Here is a 15,231-nt window from a genome sequence, read left to right as displayed (position 1 = left end):
GTTGCCTTAATAGTCGTGTCCAGACCTGGTTTGATGGGCAGTCTAGAGCAGGGGGAGGCAGGTGATTTGGGAGAAGTCTCCATAGGATGGGAATGAAAACAGAAAACTGGTGGCACAGTGCCTATGGCATTTTACTGCTAACCAGAAGGCTGGCAGTTCAAACCCACCAGCCATTCCTAGGAAGGAAGATTGGGCAATCTACTTCTGTAGAGATACCGCCTCAGAAACCCAAGGAGGGGTCTTTATGAGTCCAACTGACTCCATGGCAGTGAGTTTGGTTTTTTGAGGGCCTTAAAGGTCACTGTCCTTAGCCTGCTGCTTAGGAGTAGATTCTGGCGCCTAAAGCCCCAGGCAGGAAGTGGTGCGAGGTACGCCCTACAAAAGACCACCCATCGGGCAGGGACTGGGCTTCCATTGCACCTGAGCTCAGTCTCCCTAACCCTCCCCATCATTACTGGGGTGGTCTTCGGTCCTTTTGAGAATCGGGTGAGATACTGGGTGTGAAAGCGCAGACACACTTGAAAACCAAGCAAAGCGAGCACTGCTAAATGGCCTCTTCCTCGAAGGCTTCTCTGTGGCTATTTGCTCTAGGCAGGAACATGCTGCCTAAATCTGCAGTTCCTTTTGTTCTGTATGTATAACCTTTTACCCTGCCTGGCAGGATTATTCAGAAACACATGAATCGGCATAGAACTCAAGGATTTTATGCACCATGCATATTCAATTTCCAATTGAAAACTACCACTGTCTGGAAACTCACTATCCCACCAAACTTACAACTATTGATAGGTATTTATTCTCTCTCTCTCCTAGATCACGTGAAACATCTTTCTTCTAACAATTTTCTTTTCCACTGGTAGAAAGAAGTCAATTAAAAACCAAAAGCAGCACAAAAACAGCTAGAGGAAGTGTTTGTGTGACAATGCAACAGTCATGTCACTCGAGCACCTACAACCCCTAGTAGGGTCCAGTCCTGTTATGTTCTGATTGTCATTTTCCAGAACTGTCAACTCTGGACTCCTTGATGAAAGTAGGGCAAGACGACTATGAAGACCACCATTCCATACACGAAATCCAGATGGCAGAGCCACGTCCACAATCCCTGCAGTCACAACCCCCCTTGAAGAGCTGGGAAGAGGCCAGAACAATGTTCCTTCCTCAAGTCACTGCACTAAGCCTCCTCTCTAGGAAGCACTCCCAGGTCTCTCACATCAGCCATGTCCATTCTAGCCAGATCACATACTGTTCACTGCTACAGTGTAGCTCAGTCACTGGCCTTGCGTTACAATTTATCTCCTCTCTTTGATCCACTCATAAACTAGAGTAAGGTCCTATCTGACACCTTAGAATCTCATTTGACACCATCTTTCCAAATCGTTCTTGTCAACATCTAGCCCACCAGCAGCATGCAGGCTGGTGGTGGTGCCGCCGCATGTTCTAAATGTGCCCGGTGTCCAGAACACTTTGACAACAGCCCAGTTACAGAGTATTAGGGGCATCTTTCCAGGAGAGGGCCATTTCCCTTTCAGATTTCTTCCCTCTTTTAGCTTTAATTAGCCCACCCCTAACCCCCTTTGACTCCAGCAGAACAGAAGCAGGGGAGATGTGAACTGGAGGCAGAGCAGACACAATTCAGAAGTAATGTCTGGCCCGCTACAGCTCTTTGGGCGAGTGACAGCTGTTCTTCCTAGATTCGGGGACCTAGCTTCTCTATGGTTACAGGACACTTCAGCCATGCAACAAGGGTACACTCAAGACCAATCAGAAGAGATGTTAAAGAGGCTTCAGAGAAAGAGGATCCAGGTGCTGCTTAAGGAGTCTGGTGATGCTATGTGGGACAGTGAGTTCTCTCTTCATCAGTATGCCCATGCCTTTCAGTTGGCTTTTCAGGGAGTGGGCACAGTCAACCTTCTACCACGAGGCCAAGGCTCAGCTTGTGTTTCAAGACTGTGGGATTCATGAGCCAGAGGTAATGACTGAGTTTAAGGGCTGTGTCTGACAGGGCCAATGAAGAGGTCAATGAGCTGCTTAGGCTTTTGTGTACATTGATTCAAAACCAAACTCACTGCCATCAAGTTGGATCCAACTCTTAGAGACCCCCTCCTTGGGTTTCTGAGGTGGTATCACTATGGAATACACTGATTAGTAAGTGGCACTGTTCATGTGGGCCTGCTGGCTCCAAAGCAACAGTACAGCTGGGAGGGTAATCTTTGGAAAAAGTGGATGGATTCAGGTGTATGAACAATCCTAGATATGTAACATATTCTGTATCTTTCATTTTGATTTTCCCAAGCAGCAAGTATTCTTTTGTTACTGACATTAATTTAGAACAACTAAATAGGGAAGCAGGATTCTGACCTGAGAATAGAGAAGGCTGAGAAAATAGGCTATACCTAAATACCATCTGTTTGCCCAGGCCTCCTCTGCCATCTTCACAATTACCACACTGAGGCCCTCCTGAACTGAGGCAAGGGTAAAAAGAAAAGGACTAATCAGTTCCCTGATGCTTCTGTGGGAGAGTTTGCAGAATCCTGAGGGGCAGGATTCTGGCGGAAGTGAGGAGTTCTCACTCTGCCTGGGGGCCAGGGTGAGATGCCCGCCCACAGAAGAGGTGGCGACTGCCTTGCCTCCACCTGTTCAAAGAGACTAGGACGTCCTCTCTCTCCCTGCCATGCTCAGAGACCCAGGCCAAATTCCCCAACCTATCTTCCTTGGGACCAAGAAGAAAGAGCAGGCTGAATGATACTGCATACAGACCCAAGGATAACTTAATTTTATGGGTCAAGCCAAATACAATGAAGAGTTACTATTTTTTTTTAAGCCAAAATAAATAAAATCAGGTCCGTCACTATGAAGAGTCAAAGTGATGGTGATGAAGGGCAGCTGGCACTCGGCCATATCCTATCCCCTCACTTCTCCCTTCTCTCACCCCTTGGATATGCTTTGGCACAGCAAAGAAAATAATGCATCAGAAAGTCTCCATTTTGTTAAAGGGAAACAAGAGGAAAGAAAGGAAAAGCTGGAGGTGGGGTCAAGAGGAAAAAGATGGAGATGGAGGAGTAACTAGGACACAGGGTTCAGAGTGCCAGCACCCTGATAGCTTCAGGGCACTTCCTGGCACACCCTCTTCCAGGCGCCCAGACCCCAGGCAGGAGCAGACACGTAAAACCTCCCCTCACACAAAGGGCATGAGGCTCTTCCTGACTCTTCTCTTCTGAGCCAAGGTGAGGTAGAGCCGCTCCCTTTGCCTCCATCCTCAGTCTACCCAGAAGCCAAGAGTCTGGCCAACGCCCAGCCCACACTATGGGATCCCTTTCATGACAGACTTGACTGTAAGATGCAGGTACTTTCCTCCCTGCTGATGCTAAGGATTGGCCAAGGAAGCCAAAGCTCTTATAGTCCCAGATACAGCCGCTCTTCCCTTGCTGGCTGACAAGGACCACCAGCACAGTGAGGCCTCTAGCCTTCTCTACTATAGGAGCCAACCTGCCCCACAGCCCACACTCCTTTCCCCTGCTCCCTGAGACCTGGAGTCAGGGGGCAACACAGTGCTGGGGCACACCAGTGGGGGAGGCATCTGACAAGAGGGGCCAAGCAGTTGAAGGGACAAGAGATCCCATATCTCTGAGAGTAGGAGAGTATCAGTGCAGTGGGAGGGAGCCTACGCAGCACTGAGGCACTATTCTTTAGTGAAGAAGCATGGCAGTCATGGGTGTGGAGAGGGGGGCTGGCAGCTCAGGCCAAGGTTTATGCCAAGTTCTTGAAGGCATCCAGATTGAAGGCTGTGTCCAGGAGGCGCTGCAGCTCTGTCAGGTGGGTCTTCTTATTGCCAGTGGCTGGAGCAGCTGCTGGGTCCCGGCCAGCATACCTGTAACAGAAAGCAAAGAGGCTCACCAGGGCTTGCTTCACTCAGGATGTCCTGGCTGCCTGCCCCTGTATGGGTTTCCCTGGGTAGCAGGGCCTTACCAGACAGGCCGGGAGCGGCTGATGGTTGTCCGGAGCCGGGGTTTCACATAGTCATAGTACCCTTGGTTCTTGTGCTCCTCCTGGCACCAGGCCAACTCCGCATTGGGGTACTTCTGCACCTCCTTCAGCAGGAGGTCGAAGGGGAATGGGGAGAGCTGGGAGGAAAGCAAGATGACAATGTCAAAAAGAGGACAGGGAGAGGTTGACAGCCAGAACCTAATAAAAGGGGCAAGACTTGTGCTCTGAAGGGGATAGTCTTGCCACAAGAACAAGGAATTGGTGTGCTTGACCTTGGCAGGCAATGCTGAATGCTGTGCCCAGCAGAGACAGATGGTCTGTACCGGACACCCTGACCTTACCTGCTCAATTCTTGTGATGGCCACCTCCTCTGCCATGTTGCGAGCTGCACGTTCTCGGGTGAGGTCGTAGTATACCTTGCCAGTACAGAAGAGAAGTCTCTTGACATTCTCTGGGTTCTGAGAGGCAGGGCCATTTTCTGGGATCATCCGCTGAAAATGGGTTCCTACAAGACAGTCCACATGGAGAACTGGCTTTCGCCAGGATCTTGACCTGAGAGGTTCTCACAGAGCCCCACGATACCTACAGGCCTTTCACTACTGTTGCAGTGCCTCAAAGTCTCACAGGAGAGCTGTGCAGTGTAGCACCCGCACAGCATGCTATTTCCATGGGCTAGAGGCACCAAGCCCAAACTCCAGTGGCTGAGCTATTTAATTATGAAGTTAGCATCCAGAATTTATTCAGACTGAAGAAGAACTTTTAAAACCACACTATATGTAACATACACAGAGTGAACAAATTCTACCTCTCATATCAAGTAATACCAATTTATTGTTTTATAACAATCTGTCTCAGACTTTGGGGCAAATAAGTACATGAAATAATCTCATGCTCACTCTACTCATACTTTATTTTATTCATATGAAAACTTTCAACACAATCAGAGCAAATATTAAGACACCTGGGGCTGGGATTGGTGTCCATAAGAACAGTGCTGACATATAAAAACCTGGTTCAAAACAGTAAGAGTTCTGTGGGATCCAAAAGAGAACTCCTCCAAGAGAACAGAACCAGGTGGTGCTTCCCACTGCCCATGCCGAGCCCCGTGCTTTACTGTCCCTAACTGAGTGATAATCTCAACCCCATGCATTTGCCTGTCAATCATGTCACTGTGTGGGTGCAAACATCTTGCTTTACACCTGGACTGCAGGTAAGTGACTTGGCAGGTCCCACCAGCCCAGTGTATTACCCTTATTGCAAAGGACTCTGAGTCAGCATGGAGATGCTATGGATTTCTGGGACGAAGGGGGAAGGTAAGAGCTGTGACTCTCAATCTTGTATTTTTTTCACCTACTTCAAAAAGAATCCTGAAGAACACACAAAGGTAAGTGCCACCAGTCCTTAGAGCTAGTGGGCTAACCATGCCAGTGGCCCAAACTCTCAGGAAAGGTCAGAGTTTTTCTACACTTGTTGATCCTCTACCTCACTGTCGAAACATATGACAAGAGGCACATAAGTCAAAAATAAGTAGAATCCCCAACAGCAGCAGCCAAGAATCCCAACACAAATGTTACTATAACCTCATTGAAACACTGGTCCTATCCCTTGCCCTCCATTCATACCTGGAAGCATTTCATCAAAGCTGGTTCTTGCTTCAGGGTGACGTAGCAGAGATTTTGGAGTGAAGATGATTAACTGAAATGCAGAACAGATAGGCAGAGTCTAGAAGGGAGGTTAATATAAGCAGCTTCCCAAGCCTGAGTATCTCAGGATTCTACCACCCACACTCCCGTTTGGCATTCAGTAGGTTCTATAGTTCAGGAGAGGCAGAAAGAGGAGAAAAAGGGAACAATAACAAACTCCTTGCTTCAGCTCCTCTTCTGCACCCAATGAGAAGCTGGCTCATAGCCAGGCAGGCACCCACCCGACTGGCCCACTCCTGCCTGTGTGGATACAGCTGCCCTGAGCCACTGGTGCCCTGCAAATGCAATATGGCTTCCCACTGACACCACCTACACTCAGGAAAGAACTCTGAGCCTCTTGTCAGTACCCCAAAGTAATTATAACTATGCCTCTAAGCTATGTGGACCACTGGTGTGAGCAGCTTATGACTCCTCTCCTCCTCTGGACTCCTGCCATGAAGAACCTGAAGAACACAAAGCTGCAGGCTGTTCCTGTGTGCTCCTAGCCCAGTAACATCATGGAGCAAAAGGGTCATGCTTTCTCACTGAACCCTTACACATACCTTCTTGACCATCCCCCTCACTTGCCTTCTATCCTCCACCCAAAAGATCTTCCTTCTGGCTCAGGTGAGCACAGGTGGCATGCTCCCTTCTTCCCTCAGCCCCTGCTAGGTTGATTCCTCTTCCAGAACCCATTTTACTAACTAGGGTCCCCTTAAGAGCTGGGGCATCTAACCTTCTCTGCACACCCAGTTTAGGTTCTGGCGCAGAGTAATACTTAAAACATGAGAGAATCGTGTGAACAGGGAGAAGGATCAGCTAGTTTGGGGAAGAGAATGTGAAAGAACAATCCTTGAAGGCTATTCCTGAGGAGTCCTTCCCTGATCCAACACAGGTCTTCAGTTCAACCCTCAGGTCAGGCCCTTCTAGGGAGACATCCAACTGACCGGCTTCCGAAAGGGCAAGAGAATCTGGCGTCGCAGGACGTGGAAGAAGTTGCCAGGGGTGGAACAGTTGACAACCACCCAGTTGCAGTCATATAGCTGATTTATGTCAAAGTTGGCTTCCTCCAGATCCTGCAGCAAGAAGAAGAGGGCCAGGGGTCAGGAAAACCCTGAGCACGATCCTTGTGGGAGGTATCTGGGGCTGCAGGGGTGGGAATAGGGGTAGTAGCAGAAGAAAACCACACAGCCCACCTCAAGGGACTCACACTCCCCTGAGAGATGCAAACACAAGAACATAAAACCAGAGTAAATCTAGCAGCTTGAGCCAGATGGTCCTCACATACTTTGAAATGAGATTCTCTATCCATTTACTTCCTCTTACTTCTCTGAAAACTATTGTGTGGCACAAAACAGATGCTACTTTAAGAGACAAAAGTTCTACCTAAAACCAACTGTAACGTTCCACAGAAATTGCTTCTAAAGTTTCACTAAAATCATGCCAAAGTGTTTTTCTCTAAATAATATTGCCTGTCTCAAAATAATGCAGTATCACCCCTAAAGTGCAGCCCACAACTGGCATATTCAAGTCTCTCTGCAACAACAGGAAGCAGTACTGCAGCCAACAGGCATGTGGCCACACCTATACACCCAACCTGGGGCTCACATGCCTGGCTGACTCCTGGAGTCCTCAGCTACAAAGCAGGGTAGAGCACTGACTCCTGAGCAGCTCCTAGAGCTGTGTCTGAGTAAGGTCCAGGGAGGACAAGGACATTGTCTATCCTTAGGGACTTCTACTAACCGGCAGTACATCTGGATCATCATTGCACATCTGCAGGAACCTCTCTGGTCTGGCCGAGGAATGTTCTGGACCCTGGAACCAGAAACACAGTTACATCTGGGAGCTTCTCTCATGCCAACAGCAGCATTCAGTCTGTTTCTCTTCCTTAACAACTTGCTAATTTTGGGTCTGAAAAATGCCAATTTCTTTTTTTGTGTATGATGGCAGAGTTCATGTCTTTCTTCTCCTTCCCAGCCATTGAGCATAAGAAGACATTTCTCCTTACGGGACTGAACCCAGGAGAGTGTTCTATTTCTTTAGAGATGGGACTAGAATTAGGGTTAGAGATATAATATAGTCTTAGGACAGAAAAATCTTGCTGACTGACTGTATCATACAGAGCATCTTGTAGAGCAGGGACAGCCTCAAATGGGGGTAGGTAGGTAGGGAAAAGGGCTGAGCAGCTTCCTAGGATAGTGCAGGAGCTCTTGCCTGTCAGGGCAGACAGATGCAGTGGCATTGCCTGCTTGTCATCAAGAATGGGGAGAGGGTTGGAGGAAGGACAGGCACACCAGCTGCATCCAGATGACCTGACTCTTGTCTTCCAAAGTGGCACCCCACTCTAAAGCCCTAGGAATAGATGGATGGGAAGTGCCCACAGGAGTTGGCTTGGTGCCCACTGGGGAGGAGGAGGGTCTATGGCAGGACTTGGCAGTGAGGCAGGAAAGTACTCACCATGCCCTCCATGCCATGGGGCAGCAGAAGCACGATGCCATTCTGTCTCACCCACTTGGCTTGTCCTGGACAGATGAACTGGTCAATAATGCACTGGGCTGTGTTGTGGAAGTCACCAAACTGGGCTTCCCAGAGGACCAGGGCATTGGGACTGGCCATCGCAAAACCCAGCTCAAAGCCTACAAAAAACAAGAGGAGAAAATCCCACCCCAAGCATCAGCCTACAAGAATGGAGAGTCATGGAGTTTCTGTCAATTTGAGCACAATGTGGAGCCACTCACCTAGAACTCCATACTCAGACAGAGAGCTGTTGCAAACAGTGTAGGGGGCCTGATTGGGCCACAGGTGGTTCATGGGGATGCAAGTCCTCTTGTCCACATTCTGGTCATGTAGCACATGGTGTCGGTGACTGAAGCAGAAGAACAGTGTTACTAGCCAGGAAATCGAACTTAATCTCTATGTGACAGGCTTGTATGCAGAGGACCCTGATGGGACACAATAGATTGCACACTACACTTGGGCTGCCAACCAGGTAGGCAACTGCAGAACGCAACCAAACCAGCCACAGAAATGGCTCTTTTAAGCCTAAGACAAAGTAAGTTAATAATCATTTTTTGGAAATGATTTTCCTCTGGAAGAAGAACTCCATTTCCACCTCTTGTCCTTTGAAGAGCAAACAAAACCATCCACTGTCTCACCTGAAAGTGCCTCGCTCAACGTCTTGGCCACTCAGCCGGATGTGGATCCCCTCTTTCAGGAGAGAGCCAAAGGCCATATACTCTGCCAAGGCCCAGTCCACGGTCCTATTCTTTACCAGCTCTCCCCGTGTTTTTAGGATCCGGCTTAGCCCTGCAGAAACACTGCACTTAACAGATGGCTGAGGCTCCAGGCCAACAGCAACTGCCTCACTTCCCAGGAACCCACATGACAATAGCAAAGACATCCCTCACTTCGTCTCAGGACTCCTGACTGGCTGGAAAAGTAGCAAAAATGAATTTATCAACCTTAGGTAAATAAAAAGACTGTGACAGCTCCTATTTTCCTTTAGTGCCAGCTAGGGAAATGGGTGAGTGAGGAACTCCCTCACTTAGCTCTCCAATGGCCCTGCATGAGGCTAGTGTTGGAGTATACGTGTTATCCAATAGGACCAAGGTCCTGAGTACTAGGGCACAACACAGTTCCAGATAGAAGCCTTCATGCAATGTGACCTCAGCGTTTATATGGCCAATGGCAGCAGGTGTTACCTCCATGAATAGTGAAGTTCTCCACAGGCACAGAGCTGGCCACACGCCCAATATGCATCAGAATATCTTCTGTTAAACCCGTGGAGGGGCAAGACATGCTCCTTGGCTGCCCATCCAAGGTGAAGAAACCTAGGAGAGAAAAGGTGAGCTGAGGCACTATGACCACATGGACAATGAGAAATGCTGTAGACTAGGCATAAAACTGTGCAGAAATAGCGAAGGGACTTAGGGCAGCCTGGAACTTATCACAGTGGGTGCAAGGAACGCCCTCTCCATTTCCCAGTAGAAGCACTGGCCTGGGATCTGGACTTGAATACAGAACTCTGACGGACAGGGAGTGCGGTGTAGTAAATTATTTAGTGTGGCTTTTCTACCCATAAGTCTTTGTAAACTCCAAGGTGGGATTTGCTATGAGCAACTGAGGAGCTCCTGATTGCTGAAGGTGTCCACCTGGAGTATTTCTGTTGGGAATGGCACAAAACAATGTTCTGGGAGGTGTCACTCTCTCTCAGGTGCTTAGAGTTCTGATACTATGATTGGCTAATTTGACCACCCTCCCGGGCTCAAAAGGAGGCCTCCCAGAGGCAGAACCCTCTCTGACTGCTGATTGAGGAAGACGTGCTGCTGAAAGAGACACACGCCCCTGAAAGAAACATGTGCTGCTGGGAAAGAGACGCAAGAGACATACACTGCTGAGTGAGACACCGAGGGACCAGCACTGCTGGGAAAGAGACTGTGAGAGACTGCTGGGTGAGGGACGGTGGGCTGGGAGAGAGGCTGAGCATTTTTCCTGAACTTGAATTGTAGCCTGTGGTGCTTCCCTAATAAACCCCATAATCTGTGAGCTCTGTGTGGCCACTTCAGCGAATTATTGAACCCAGGAGAGAGGTGGTGGGTGCTTTGGGAGGAACGGTTGGAGAAAGGGCTGGAGGGAGGCAGCATGTCTGGCCTTGTAGGAATAGGCCTTGAGTTACTGCTGGTAATCCTGTCTTCCTCTTGTGGGATTAGAGGAGGTCAGAACTTGTGGCCTCCTTGCCATTTTAGCAGGGAGGGAGTATGAACTCTCTTCTGGGAAAAGGGTTTAAGGTTATAATAGATTCACAAAGGAATGTGTGCCCCATGAGAGAGAAGGAATTCCACCAGTTTCCTTCTCCTGTCTCACCAGGCCAGGGAGAGTCGAGCCAGTGTTTGATGTGCAAGATCTTCTCATCTTTGGACCTGGCAAATGCTTCCTCACAAATCTTGTCGTACTTGGAGATTTCCTCCTGGAAAGCAATGACACAACACAACAGTTAAAAGGCTCTCTGATCACAGTCCAGCAGACCCTGGGGCCGGATGTTACCCACACCTCACTTCCCTTGGCACAGAGCACACGGACTCTGCTAGCTTCTGCCCACAGCTCTCCAGCAGTAGCCTCTACGTGCTAAGATATGCAAGAGCCTAGGCTCTTTATTCCTTTAATTCTCAGTACTTTCTTCTCTGCATTTACTGCCTTTGCTGGAACTCCTCCTCAAAGTTTAGTCTCCTTTAGTTCTCCCTACCCCAATATTCTTTCTTAAAAATGGGTCCAGTTCATGATTCCCAGCATAGCCCCCAGAAGGACTGACCCCCATAGCGCTGCCTTCCCGGCTATGCTGACCCTCTGTAGCCTGATTCCCAAACCTCCCATATGGCTGCCTCATTAGCCATCTCTGTTCCTGACACCAGCACCACTGCAGAGGTCCTTCCAACTCAATTAATAGAACTTAAAGTTCATCACCGACAGGCCCTTCCACCAAACAGAACCTTTCATCTGACTTAGATAGCACCTCTGTCCTACCTATCTCAAACCCACCCTACTTTATATTCACAATCTTGCTGAATTCCACTTCCTTTTCAAACTTCTCGGAGTCCATGCACTCCAAAAGCTACTAAAATGCTGCAGGTATAAACATGTTTCCATGTTTTCCCCAGGATTCTAATAACTTTGCAAGGCAAGCAGTGCCCTGTGGCCTCGCTCATCTCACCCTCTGACAGCTCTGGAGAGGTCTGTGGAGTGAGAGCTGAGTGGAATCGCACCTCATACTCTGGCTGATTGACCACTCCCTGTGATATGAGCAGCTCGGCATACTTCTGCAGCACAGGTTTCTGCTTGCGGATCTGCTTGTACATGAGTGGTTGTGTGAACATGGGCTCATCCATCTCATTGTGGCCATTGCGCCGGTAACACACCTGGTCATGACAGTGAATCCCAGAGTTAGAGAATCAAAGCCAATGCAGGAAGCAACGCAAGCAGGGGAAAAGCCTGCCAGGCTAGGGCTCAGAAGCATGATGGTCTGTTCCATTTCTTCCAAGACAGCAGTCACTAAGTCTCTTGTCTGCTCTGCCTCAGTTTACTATCTCCAGAATTAAGATACTCTCTCTCATTCATATACTAGAGTTCTGACTATCAAATGAAGTAACATGAGAGAGTTATTTGGGAATATAAGTTCTTTATTCATAAAAGTGGCCCCATGACAGGACCAAACGAGCTCACCAATTATATTCTCCATCATCACAGCTCTGTTGCTAATGAAGCATGGCATGCCTCATGATTCATAGCTGTATCTAGGCTTGAATACTCAGGAGTTACAAGACATTCATGAGTTAGACTAGGGGAGAATTCATGTGAGACTTGAGACTAAAGAATTTCTGAACTGAATCATAAGCAAAAAAAAAAAAAAGCTCTTATACTTGAGAAGCTCAGCTTAGAGATGCTTGTTTCTGGAAGAACCCAGGGTGCACTCACCAAGTCAACAACCACATCCTTGTGGAAGGTGCTCCTCCACTCAGCTGCCACATTGCACACATACATCACTGCTTCAGGGTCATCTGAGTTCACATGGAAAATGGGGGCATTCACCACACGAGCCACGTCTGTGGGGTAGGGAGAAGACCGGGCCATCCGAGGGTCTGTAGTGAAGCCAATCTGCAAGGAGCACAGCAGGACTCATCAAGCAGATGCATGTGCAGGGCCACAGCTTAGAGGTCAAGAGCACGTAAGAATGTGCCTAGTCAGTAATACTAGGAGCAGGGGAGGCATTCAACACATGTTCACTTAATATGGAAATACTGGGGGGACCAACATAGTCCTGACACGACTGAGCAACTCCTCAACTTGCTTTTCTGGTTTCTTTTCTTTTGGATTTTTTGTTTTTCATTTCCCAATAACTAAATTCATGTATGTTCAACATAGAGAATTAATAAGAGACAGACAGTATTAAAAAAACAAAATTACCCATAATCTGACCAAATATGGTGTAAATATATTGATGTTTTCTTTGCATGTATGTGTGTGTGTGTGTGTAATATATTTAGAAAAGTCTATAACTTTGTGTTTTCTCATTGTATCTTTGAAAATAAATTTTAAAGGCTTCATAATTCTCCCTACTACTTTTTGCTGTTAGCTACCGTTGAGTCAGCCCCCAACTCATGGTGGCACAATTCACAAATGCACTAAAATATAATTAAATACATTCATAATTTTATATTCTACATTTAAAGTTCTGATTTCATGTAAGAATTCAAACATATAGAAATGTATAATATTCTAATGATCACCCATGAACCTGTCACCCAAATTTTAAAAGTTTCATCATATTTGATTTTAAACCTTTTTTATTCCTTCAAATAAAATAAAATATTCCTGTTACACTTGAAGCCAAAGCCTGCATTCTTCCCTGATTCTATTCCTGTGCAGGGGGATCCAGTAACCTGAAATTAGAGAACTCATTTCCACATATTAGTATATACAGTTCATATATCCATAATATGTAGTATATTTTTAGGCTTTTTGGTAACTTTGTGACATAATTTCACACTTACAAAAAGTTCAAAGAACAGTACAGTAAACTCCTGTCTACCCTTTAACCAGATTCATCAATTGTTTACATTTTACTACATTTGCTTTTCTTTTTTTTCCTCATTGAGGGTCATCCTCCTTTTTTGCTAACTTTTTTTTTTAATGGGTAATATCCTTTATTTTGTGTGCCATTCTACCTTGTTTTTTATTTACTTTTTTTTTTTATTGTGCTTTAGTTTACAGAACAGAGTTTGTTTTACATTCGAAATTATGTGTACATTTAGTTTCACTCCCCATTTACCATCTCCAACCCTAACCCAGTCTCCTCCCCTCCCTGCCCAGTAACCCTCTCCCTGTACCTCTCATAGTTATGCACTCCTGTGTGTCCTGCATTTCCTCCATGCGAATGATGCCCCTCTGGTGCCCCGTGGTCAACTGCTCCAAGGAAAGCATTTCCATAGATTATGTGGGTGCATCACCCTGGGCTAAGTGGTCTGCGTGTACATCTTGTTTACTATTGGGCTGAGAGCCAGCCCCTCGGAGTGAGTTTTATTCCAGGCCCAGAATGTATCTCAGGGCTGTAGTACTGGGGATCTCACCAGGCTCGATCAGACCAGTAATTCTGGTTATTATTGAGTTTTTGGATTTTGTTCTGCTTTTCCTTCTACTCTATCCAGGATCTCCAAGTTTGATCATTTCCTGAGTGGTTGGCATTGGTAGCCAGGCACCATCTAGTTCTTCTGGTCTCAAGATCCATCATGTCCTAGGGCTGAGCATCCAAATTCCTTTGTTTTTTGCACTCTTCTTTGCTTCTGATGATAGGAGACCATTAGCTGCATCTTAAGATGGCTGTCTGAAGGCTTTTAAGACCCCACTCGCTACTCACCAATGTAGGATGAGGAACAAGACTTTTATGGATTTTGTAGTGCCAATTCAGTCTGGTGTCCCCCAGTACTATGGTCCTGAGTCAGTAGATTCACTGGCTCTCTCACCCACAGTGTTTGGCTGTCTGTAAGGGATTACTCTATGTCTTCTGTTGCTTCTGTAAGGATTGTGGGTATTTTTATATCACTGATATCTGTGCAAGATTAGGCTCCACTGAATCTATCCTTAGTCTAGTATAATCCTGTTCACTGACCCTATCTGATCTTCTCAGATGTTTATGTGTTTATCTGTAGCCTGGTGTTTGGTGTTAAGGGTAAGGCAATATTGTGGATATACTGGTAGGTATTTATTTGCTTTATTTTTCATACTCTATTATATGATGCTTTATTATATACACAAATACACCTAAGTCATTCTCCTAAACCATTTAGGAGTAAGCTATAGATGGTGCCCCTTTTTGCAAAAATACTTCAATGTCATAAAAACAAAGATATTCCCTTAGTTAGCCAGAGTATAATTCTCACCTTAAGTGATTTTAATACTGACATAATAGTCTACAGTCCACATACATATTTCATCAGTTGTCCTAATAATGCCTGTGCAATTTTTCTTTTCTTTTCCAATTCAGTATCCAACCCAGGATATCACTTTGCATTTAGTTGTCATGTCTCTTTAGCTTCCTCAGTCTGGAAGAGTTCCTCTGCATTTCATAGTTTTTCATGGCATTACATTTTGAAGAGTATCTCCAGGCTTCTCATAACTTACATTAAAAAACAAAAAACAACAACAACAAAAAAAGTTCACGACTGTCGAGTTGGATCCGACACACTGCAACCCCTAGGGTTACGAGGCAGTATCACTACAGAAATAGATTGCCCATCTATAATCTACATACCTTATATATGGTTACCATACTCTCTATATTGTACAAATCTTTTGCAACTGTCCTTTCTGTCTGCCACTTGTTACATGTCATCCAGGCTGACACATGTAGCTCAAATTCATGAATTTTTAACTAATAAATAGTATACCACAGTGTACAGAGTTCCAGTAAGATGGTGGACTATGAAGAAAGACACCACAGACCCTCTTCAACAAAGAAAAGGGAAACCAATTAACACAGACACAGAAGATAATCCTGGACCCCTGAGCCTTGAAG

General features: G+C 46.5%; 1 protein-coding gene across 1 annotated transcript in view; it reads right to left on the bottom strand.

The window, feature by feature from the left end:
* Positions 1-3,747: 3,747 nt before the first annotated feature.
* The window catches only part of OGDH (oxoglutarate dehydrogenase), a 137,846-nt gene continuing 126,362 nt past the window's right edge, over positions 3,748-15,231 (bottom strand). Inside the window, exons 11-23 of the mRNA XM_042783057.1 lie at positions 12,135-12,314; positions 11,426-11,578; positions 10,530-10,632; positions 9,368-9,496; positions 8,822-8,972; positions 8,405-8,532; positions 8,124-8,302; positions 7,410-7,481; positions 6,614-6,742; positions 5,607-5,679; positions 4,326-4,489; positions 3,967-4,121; positions 3,748-3,868 (exon numbers count right to left, since the gene is read on the bottom strand). Coding sequence (XP_042638991.1) covers positions 3,748-3,868; positions 3,967-4,121; positions 4,326-4,489; positions 5,607-5,679; positions 6,614-6,742; positions 7,410-7,481; positions 8,124-8,302; positions 8,405-8,532; positions 8,822-8,972; positions 9,368-9,496; positions 10,530-10,632; positions 11,426-11,578; positions 12,135-12,314 — 1,737 coding nt within the window. The remainder of the gene's footprint in view (positions 3,869-3,966; positions 4,122-4,325; positions 4,490-5,606; positions 5,680-6,613; positions 6,743-7,409; positions 7,482-8,123; positions 8,303-8,404; positions 8,533-8,821; positions 8,973-9,367; positions 9,497-10,529; positions 10,633-11,425; positions 11,579-12,134; positions 12,315-15,231) is intronic.

The sequence above is a fragment of the Orycteropus afer genome, unplaced genomic scaffold (assembly GCF_000298275.1).
Source record: "Orycteropus afer afer isolate SDZICR_OR568_19922 unplaced genomic scaffold, OryAfe1.0 scaffold00618, whole genome shotgun sequence".
Lineage (NCBI taxonomy): Eukaryota > Metazoa > Chordata > Mammalia > Tubulidentata > Orycteropodidae > Orycteropus > Orycteropus afer.
This window is presented reverse-complemented; position numbering and strand designations above follow the sequence as displayed.